This window comes from Sinohyriopsis cumingii, chromosome 16 (assembly GCF_028554795.1).
Source record: "Sinohyriopsis cumingii isolate HCF-2022 chromosome 16, ASM2855479v2, whole genome shotgun sequence".
Lineage (NCBI taxonomy): Eukaryota > Metazoa > Mollusca > Bivalvia > Unionida > Unionidae > Sinohyriopsis > Sinohyriopsis cumingii.
In genome coordinates, this window is record NC_142976.1 from 32,997,818 (window position 1) to 33,008,678 (window position 10,861).

The 10,861-nt window shown below is 33.5% G+C and overlaps 1 protein-coding gene across 1 annotated transcript in view; it reads left to right on the forward strand.

The window, feature by feature from the left end:
• LOC149780175 (uncharacterized) overlaps positions 1–9,355 on the forward strand; it is a 31,497-nt gene extending 22,142 nt beyond the window's left edge. Inside the window, exons 3-6 of the mRNA XM_089936182.1 lie at positions 1,587–1,759; positions 2,383–2,623; positions 6,081–6,187; positions 9,159–9,355. Coding sequence (XP_089792308.1) covers positions 1,587–1,759; positions 2,383–2,623; positions 6,081–6,187; positions 9,159–9,355 — 718 coding nt within the window. The remainder of the gene's footprint in view (positions 1–1,586; positions 1,760–2,382; positions 2,624–6,080; positions 6,188–9,158) is intronic.
• The last annotated feature ends 1,506 nt before the right edge of the window (positions 9,356–10,861 follow it).

The window sequence follows — 10,861 nt, forward strand, 5'->3', positions numbered from 1 at the left end:
CTAAATTTGGTAAGCACGTTAAAATTAGCGCATAGGTAGCTTGATTATAATGTACAGCCACTATAACAATTTATCAAACTTACTTTTCAAGTTTCACAGTTTTTAATCTCTGGACCCATAATTTTATTAAATGTTTTCCAACAACACGTGTGTTTGTTTATTATATTCATTTTGTCCAAGCTGTCATACCTCCTAAACAATCTTTTGAAATAAATATTAAAGTTATGTAAAATTTTAAACTTTATCTCCTTGCATGCTACTTCAAACTGTCCGTTCTGGAATTGATATTACTAGAGAAAGCGTAACTTCCTGACCTGAGATCCGAATCAGGCACCATCTGTTTGTTTTATCTAACACAATCAGTTCTCAAAATCTCCGCGGTTTGGGCTTTTACTTTGAATGATATATAAATAAATCTTTTCTACTTGATACCATCTGGAAGCCTGATATTACTTCTTTTGATACGCTTTTAATTTAGTGAATATAATAAAGTGTAGTGGCACCGCAGTCTATAGAAAACCTGTCATCCGATGACACTGAGACTTTTCGCAATGGTTAAAACAATTAATCACGATACCAGAATAGTTCGTGTTCCTTTAACACAGAATTTCAACATCATAATCAAAATATGGCATATTTTATCATCATAAACTCTTTTAAAGATATCTTCCACAAAAGTAAATATCAACTCCAGAAAAAATGCACGTGATGTTTGGTGCAATAACGCTTGAAGTGTCCTTACACATAATGTCTTTACAAAAATTGCCCTTTCTCCCTAACCGTCAGGGATGTTTTATATCACACTTGAAGCAGAATTTCATGTCATCCAGCTTTCTGTCTTTGTCTTGCCTTTCCTTGTATCGAGTATCGGGTGTGTGGTTTAACGAATTCGTTTGGCATACGTAAGGCTATACATAACAGCCATTATATCTGGTTGATGAATAACCCGAAGAAAAAAAAAACCGAAATGAGCCAACAACGCAGATATCGGCTAACTTTTTCACCTATCCACGGTGGTTGAGTCCGAGACTCGAACCCACAGCGTCATAGGTGAGGTGTCAGTCATGTGCAATTGACAGCGCTTTAGAACACTTGACCATATCCAGTATCAGTGTCACATAATGCAATTTATTGGCACAATCAAGAGGGAAACATGTGATTTTGCTTTCAAAACCATACGCACTTTTGTCCCTATAGCAGCTGAATCAAAGCCTCGTTTGTCTACCAGATATACAAGATATAAAATACGTATGTTACAGCAACTGTATTGTATCAATATTTCACATTAAACCATTTGTATTCAGCTAGTCAGTCAAAGATTCTGATTTCCTGATGTTTGATTAATCTCAGTAGTAAAAATATCGAAATTAGACCTGTTGAATCCTAACTCTATCGCGGATAACAATTGTGTTAAATATACTATCGCACGATTGCGTTGTTTCTGATTGAGGGAGATTAGAAATATTTTCGTGCAGATGAAGGGATGGAATATCTGGAGATGAGACATCATTATATTTGACTGAAAGAAATATAAATAGCCATGATGCATGAGTGATCCTAATGTCTGAAATGCTTTATTATTTCAGTTTCACCAGTGACAGAATAACCAATTTTGAAATGTTAGCCTCAAATGCGCCTTCATTTCGTGATCTGGTCCAATCTGGTGGAACAGCATTTGGCACCGGCTCAAACTTTTCTACTTCACCATTTGGAACTTCTAACAAGTCCATTAGAGCATTTGAATCTGAAATCCGTAGTGGTAAGCATGCAGAGAGCACTTCGCACTTTGCATAAATCTAAGTTAATATATTTTCCATTTTATGTTTCTTATATGCGACAAAGCACATTTTCTTTCTTACTGTCCAGGTGAAAGTTATACGCAGGCTAAATGATTTTCAAGGACGACGAAAGTTTATTGCCTTACAGCCAGATTGTTTGGCTAAACAGGACAGATGTCAATCATGCATTGAGACAAACAATTTGAAAGATAAAAGTTGTTTTACTATTGCGAAATCATTATTCATGAGATATTAAAATTTATCGAACTCATGGATTATGCTCACGAATTCATGGACCCAACTAACAATTATCTTTTCTCTGAAAACAATATGACCCATCGCAACGTAAATTAATTTAGCCACAGACTAAAATGCATTAGAAATTCAGACAAATAAATTTCAGTGTGGGCTTCACATTTTTCTCTTCTGTTTACCTTAGGGATTTACAATTCATCTATTAATTAATCTGCGTATGTTTTATAACTAGAAATTTGTATGCATATAACCTAAATAGATTGACTTGACATTAGCAGTCTTTGGTCAAGAAAGATCAAAACGTCAACTTTATCAAGTCAGTCCCAATCGATCTGTATATCTATTGAAGATACAGGCCAGAGGAATAGATCAGCAAAAGCCTCCAACAAGATAATATCAAGCCTGTTTGAAGACGATAAGAATTCTCAGAATCTAAAGCAGCCTGGAGACGAGAGTCATGGACAGGAAATTTCCACGAGCACTTCCACCGTTACACGTGGAACAAGCGTCTCTGAATCTACATTTAGAGTACCCACTGGGTTTCCTAGACACGTCTTTGGACAAACTGTCACCTCCAAAAAAGATTATAGGTCAGACGTCATATTTTCACTTAATTTATTTTCACGGATATGAATCTTTAAGGTTTTTAAATGAAATCTATACATATTTTCATGAGAACTAAATATCGTTGATAGTTTTTTCACAACAGAAAAACAATGAGGTATTGCCCTACCAGATGGGTAAATATATATGGGAATTTTAAATTCACGTGTCGTAGCACAACATTGTTGCACCAGACAATTAGTGATATAACAGTGTACATAAAGTATTATTACCAAACGTGGACAATATAAATGAAAATCAATATATTGCAACATTAACTTCATTGTTTAAGAAACGTAGGAGAAATAAAATAAATGTGATAAACAATATTTGATTGGACTCTAATAAAAATAGTTGTAATTGAAAACAATCATCACTATGAATCAATTAAGTTCATAATTATTTTAATATAAAACCTTATCAACCAGCTTAAAATGATGCGATCATTAAAGTATGAGGTCACCAATATTACGTCACCGTTTACCAGCACGTATACTAGCAGCATCGAGTTGCAAGAGATTACATTAATAATGACACTGTTGCGAATTCTACACGTATTTAAGTTAGGAATGAAATGAAAAATTGTTAAAGCTACGTTAAAATGGAAATGAGACACATACACACACACAGACACACGTTTTGACATGTGAAGCACCCCAAATTTGGCCTTTGAAGTCCGATTGCAGAGTGGATCAGCATTATAATACACAAATGTCTCTCTTAATCAGATACGGCATGCATTTCAGAAGACATCGCAATGCTACATCATACTGAACGTTACTTGTGGTGAGATACACGTATGAAAAGCTATCTATTGCTCAAGATATATGTTAATGTCTCCATGCGTTATGACTAAACCTGTTTGAATAAGAAACAATTTACCTGTATCAAACACAATTTAGAACCAATATTGCACAAATGTCGCACATACATTTAATTATGATCCCACTCCGCTTATGGAGTTCATTGGGTGACCTCTTAAACAAGTTCCACTATATTGTTTTCTTCTTAACGTAATCTACTAGTTCTAGAAATGTCAAATCAACTGTGAATATTTCATTATTCTTACGAATGATGATGTTTTTGCTGCTTCTTATATCACTAATGCACATCGGATAAACATATTGGAAATATTAACTACAATATAGATGGGTTGGAATTGAAATCAAGAATGTAATAATATATAATATCTTTACAGTTGGATCAAAAGTATATTCTCAAAAGTATCTAATTGTTCAGCGGATACATACTGATGTTTAACTTTTAGGACATCTTCCTTTTAAAACAATTTTATCATATATTCATGGTCTTTTCATAATGAATATTTAGATTTAAAGATGTTTTTTTATTATTTCCATTTGGAAAACTACTATCTTCATTTGTAGAAGAGAATGATGAGCCATATATCCTGGGTCTAAACTTACATTTTTAATATTTATAAATAAACTTTCTAACAAAGGAAAAGGTAAAGACTCACTTCTTATTGGTCACTTTTCATCCACTTGCCCCTATGGGTCCTTTATATTATGTCTATGTCCTCTCAATGCTCTTCCTGATGGGTTATTTATTTGAAAGTATTAATCTTTTGATCCATCCTGAACCGGAAATTATTACTCAAAAATATAACTAGACCTTTTAATTCGTAGAATATGAACTAAAACGGCAGTCATGTACCGAAGTAGACCATTTGAAGTTTTCCCATTTGTCAATCATTTAGGTATCTTCAAGAAATTGCCTTGAATAATTTTAAGTCCTAATGCAACTTAAAACATCTCTTCTTTCCATGACTTCACCAACCCCTAATAATTCAGTGTAGCAAATTTTACTGATTCAGACAAAACTCTAAGAACGTTTATACCAGTCTTATATTTGTATGCAGATACAAGACAGAATTTGCATAAGGTTGATTTTTGATGAACTATACCGATGGCGTTTAGTAACAATTATGTCTAATGTTAAATCTAAAAACAAATTGACCTGTGATCGGGTATAACAACCAAGACTGAGGTGTGTCATAGCAGAGGAAGAACAAAAACAGATAAAACGGAAATGGACATGACGTTTGAAGAAGTAATAAGTGTAGCTGAAAATAAAGGTAAAGTATAAAAAAATCAATATCAGAAAACAGACATTTAAATTCAAATCGTAAAGGACATTTGAGGACAGACAAACGGAAAGACACTGCAATAACTGATAATTAAAAAGAACAAAAACATATTGAAACAACATAATACGCTGTCAGAGGACAATGTCAGTCTAAGTATTGATAGTCAAAGTTTAACTTGACTGGCAAACAGTTTAATGCAAATATGATAGTGTATATAATAGTCATAGATGTTCTATTAATAGTAAGTGTGCATTTATAAAATCACCTTCGTCAAGCATTCGTAAGTGTACATAGCTTTAATTAACCCCAACTCAAGTTATTGTGATACATACTGTATCTCCGTCCGTGACAACATCTTCTGAACGTTTGAGACTAAATTCACCAAACATGTGGATATATGTTTTGCTTTGGAGATGGTAAGCCAGTATTTATAAAACCACCTTTGCAGACAATTGTTAAGTGCAATCACAGAACGTCTTATCCTCAGACTTTCGATGGATATATTCTGATTCCAACTGAGAGTCCATTTGAAACAATATATCCATCTAATACCATTGATAGTAGTTTCACGAGATGTTTAGCTACATTCCTTTCGTTATAGGCAACTGCAAGAGGAACCATAACCCTGTTAGAGCTCAACGGGACCATGTGAGGCTGTCAAAAGCAAGGAATAAAATAATGCAATTACAAGATTTTCAAAATACTTTCAAGTGAAACTACTTATCTGCGGTCATGCAGTAATATATATATATATATATATATATATATATATATATATATATATATATATATATATATATATATATATATATATATATATATATATATATATATATATATATATATATATATGTGTGTGTGTGTGTGTATATATGTATGTATGTATGTATGTATGTTTGTGTGTGTGTGTGTGTGTGTGTGTGAGAGAGACATTTGTAATCAGACCTTAGTGTTTGGAAGTGGGAGACGGGGTACTGGTGTGAGTATGTGCGGGGTGGGTGGGTGTGATTGATTGGAACATGAAATATAAGAATGGAAATTTGAAATGCAGATGGTCTATATACACTTTATTGTATAGTACATAATTGTCGCTGCATAATTTTGATGTTGTCATCACATTAAAATATTGACCGTAATCAATTTCGCTAGCTCAATATTTCAGACTGTCAGTGAAGTAAAATATTTTTCATGTAAAATAGGCAGTGATTTTTTTCGGCGCTGATTGTACCGTCTGCCAATACAACACGAATACCCTTCCTCCCCTTCACAAATAAACACAAGAAAAGACAATATCATGTTATTTCATCATCCGGACGATTTCCATTTTCCTTCTCCAGCAGTTCTAGATCTGAAGGTGGCAATAAAAACCGCAGTAATGAAAACTTCCGGCAGAATGTGTTAGCTTTCCCGCAGGTCTTCATTGACGCAACAAGTCATGATAATGGTAAGTCAGCATTATTTCGAGTGTTTTTACATACTAGTATTACTAAGGATATATGTTCCTGTCAGACATATACTTTTTTCTTTAAGTAAAACAATTCCTGGATTTTATTACATTCCTTAGCTTCACCAGTATGACTAAATTTTAAATGATACCTGCCAATATTTCAATGCAGTGTACTTTAAATCGTTGGCATTTTTGGACAGGCCCTATATGTTCAGATTTTCAATAAATTCTATTTGATAGTTGGGAATGCTGGGCGGTTTTATGTGTGAATTGAAATCAATGAATACAATAGAATACAAGATCACTCTGGCTAAACTAAAATGTAGCTGACTGTAAATATTACATAACGACATATTTATGTCCTGTCCTTAAATCACGAACCTATCTATCCGCTGTAATACAATTGAAATCTGACTTTGTCAATCCTGTCAACTTACAGTTGCTAGAACTATAGTTTCCTGATGCAGAATTTCGTTTATGAGTGGGAATAAATGGACACATCTTTTGAATTATATACAGCATTTCGCGAAAGCGGGGCTTGTGGCTACTTGAATGGTATCTAATTTTCACCCTTGCAGCACTTTTGAATTTTAAGTTGTGGATGCCCATCAGTGAGGGTAACTAAACCATAAAAACCACTTTGACATCGGTTTCGCATTTAGATGACTTTTTGTATCCTCGTTGTCTTCTTACACCTTAAATGCATCTCTTTCACCTACACTCTTGAAAATGAGTTACGACTGTATGGTCATAAACAATATAACAGCAAAAAACAAAACCAGCAAGCATTATTATTTCAGCAAACAGTTTTTCTCTTTAGAAGGCAAGGTAGAATTTAAAAGGCACTTACTGTATTGTGAATTAAATCCCATATATTCCCATATGTTCTATCACAGGTCCAAAAATATGGAACGTTGCGAATGAATTCCAGTATTCAATGTGCTGATGAACCAATAGTTTTGAACTGGTTCACGTGCCAATAGACTTGATGTATCACAATGATATAATCCAGAATGTCCTTAAATGCATGCATAAAATCCGATAGTGAATTAGACAAAACAGTCAATGAGAACATTGTAATTCTAAGAAATAATTTAAATAAATTATTTCCCTCAAATTATATCTGAACATAACAGTAAATAAATATATTGCTTACCCGAATCTTATATAAAAACCTAAGACACAATAAAATGAACTGGATGTGGGTAACAAGATCGCTTCTATGACATTTTAAGTTTTACATTTAAGTCTAGACTTTGAACTCAAGTATCAGTAGGCAACTTAACTGTAACTTGCAAATGTGACAAAAAGCATGAGAATTTTCAGATAGGCCAAACTTCTAGCCTTAATTACAGACAGAGATTAAACACGCAATACAAATTACATAAATATAACATAATTAAAGACTACGTTCTGACATACAAAGACTATGTCACTTTTGGCAAGGTATTATGTTGAGTGATTGTTGTTATTTGAACAAATCGTTTATCATGTCCTTGATATATTCGACCTTATTGCAACTACACTGCTAAACAATGACATCTTGATGCATCTTAAACAGATAACTCGCCTAAATATGAAGTAAGTCATTGTAATCTGATTGTCACACTTGGATAACGTTTCTGCTTTCTGCTATCCGTTTGTTTTACTTTCGTTATTTTGGACTTACGTATAATACACTCATGAAAATTGGTATATTAATCCATATTAAGGAGGGCAACTCGAGTATGTTAAACATATGTTAGCCTTGCGTGCAACACCATCCGTACATTTATCCATCAATAACTTGGATTAACCAAACATTGTTTCATCATAAATTTGATGAAGTCTGCGTTATGGTGTAACTTAATTAGTAGTATATTGTATCAATATTTTATTCCTCAGAATGGAGGTTCTTTTGCTATTCTAGTCTCTCAGCCAGGTCGGTCCTATCTACACCCACATAGTCATGGTGTAGGCCAATACCTTGCATCAATCTTCCATACCATTCGATATATTCGAATTACGACTTTATAGTCTTATGGTAAGAACTAGCGAAGAGCGAAAAAAGCAAGTTTTGTAATTTTAATAAATAATTTATATTCCTAGAATGCAAGGTGAAATTCTAAAATGAACTTACAGTATTATGAATTAAATCCCAAATAGTCCTAACAGGTCTATTACAATTCCAAACGTATGAAGTTCCAACTGATTTCCGGTGGCATTCCAAATAAATTCCAATATTGACTGGTTTGATGTGCATGTAGTCTCAAACGTGTTAATGTGTCAATGGCTTGGAATGTGGCGATATGTTAACAGTCTTTTGATGTGTCAAATAATTTAATCCTAAGATGTTTTTGTCTGAATTCAATATATTTCCACATTAATGTTTCAGTCCAAGAATATTATCGAGCACGTTGTAACTCCAATGATAAATACTGTGAATAAATAAATACACTTAAATAAAAAACCGAACATAATAATAAGACTGATTCTGTTTCTGATGGTACGGCAAAACTGAATACTTTTACAAGTAAACAATATGTTATAAAAGCTTAGTCGTAATAATAGAGACAGGTTTAAGTCAGTCTCCTCTCTAAAATATATCAAGTTTTCAACAACTTTAGAAATTTTCTAGTGCAAAACTGATGCCCTAGACTCAGATTTAAATAAACATGGTTACCTCCATTAATAATAATCTGAATATTTATTGTATAATCATAGATCATTATGAGCTATGTCGTTTCAAAATGAATAACTTGATTATGGACAAAGGCAAAGTACAAAATACAGATATACATAACAAACGATCATGGAGAAAACAAAAAAAAACAATACAAAATAAATATATATAACAGTCGGTTATTCCAAATGCTTTATTGATGGCTAGGGAGTTCATGTTTTAGAAGTAACCAACAGGGGGAGCGGGGTTGTTCAGATAAATGCAGATTTGAAAGAAGGTTTATACAAAAGACTCTTTTAATTTCAGCTTCATTTGGAAATCAAGCCAACAATTTCAATTTCATTGAATTCCCTCAAGCACCATCGATCTCTGGTGGGAAATTCTCCAACAAATCAATTGGAGGAGGGGATCATCTAGGTTTCGGATTTTCTCAGCAATCAAAACAGCTGGCCACAGGCATGTATTGTTTAGATCCCACAAATCGATACCGTGCTAATTCATAGCTCATATATAATTGCAACTATCGTAGTCTTTGATATGAAGTCGCTGATTGTGCAAGGATATTTGGGTATACATAGTTCGTTCTACTCATGAATTCAAGAAAACAGTAAAAAAGCAGCATCTGCCAGAGTATTATGATTTTAAACTTTTGAGAAGTTTTTTCATCCATGAGAAAACTTGTTAAAATTATATCCATGGAAAATCTTGCATCAACTAGAATGGATAAAATGCATTTACTAGAGGGGTAAATAGTGGAATTTTACGTAATTAAACGTTTCACTTGCATTCGCTATATTTGTATGACCTCTTGTGTTTAAGAAAGTGAACTTAATGGAAAAATATATTTTCATTAATACATAAATTAATGGAATAACTAAAGAGTTCTATAAAAGGATTACTATTTGTTAGGTATTACAGTTCACGCAATGTGACAGCAACAAAAGATTGTTTCCAAGCCACTAGTAAATTCAGATTTGATAAACCATTTCGAATTATCATAATAATTTCTTGTATCCTATAACTCAATTGCTATAAATTTTCTGAGTTTTCAGCTATGTAATTGGATATCAGTGGTCAGATGACTCTGATCTGGAATTTGTTACTAGATATTTTTGGTTCCCAATCAGTTGCCTGTGCCCTTCAACAACAAGCCCTCCACCTCCGTGACTTCTGATCAAATTTTGCAACTACCTATAATATCGCCGATTTGAACTTCAAACGATAATTTACTTCCTCCACTTCAAAACGCATCTCTATTGCAATTTGCAGGCTTTATAAGTCATGAATTACTATATTTTTGCTTCGACACTACGTTTCTCCAGCTGTTATTGTATCCAATGGACAAACGACGGATTTCAGGAAAATGAACACGATTTTAGTTTTGGGACGATCGGAATGCATACATAGCAAAGAACATGGTATGATAATACATGTACCCGACAAACCGTTAGCTTTCTGAGAAATGCAATGGACTGGTTGCATTAGAGATCAGTCCCAGTAATGAAGTTCCTCATATCGCTGCTATCACCAGCTACCTTATCTATAAAACTATATAAGACTAGTCGACCCTTGGATAGCCATGATGGAGCTAAGTGCTCTGGTGCTGTGTGAAAAAATTAATGAAAGAAAACTACGTGCTACACATAATCAAAAACTGTGTTGATCAAGTCGGCTGGTTTGAAGACGCAAATGATGAAAATTGGCATAACAAGGGTTAACTGATCATGTTTGGGAAATTGTCGTATTGTAAATTGTTGTCTAATCACTCACGCAGTTGACATACATTCATTCGGAATATATTTACTTCATAAGAGATTAAGTACAAATTTACATGTCAATTATTTCGCAACAACGATTATTTAATTCTGTAGTATTCCAATCATATGTTGCGTAGAGATATTTAATTGCTGCAAACATATTTCACGGAGTTTATGCTGCTTGTTAAATGAGTGCATATTCCTGACATTTGGCATGTCACTTCCCTTTAACACATTTTAAACGGTTCTTAC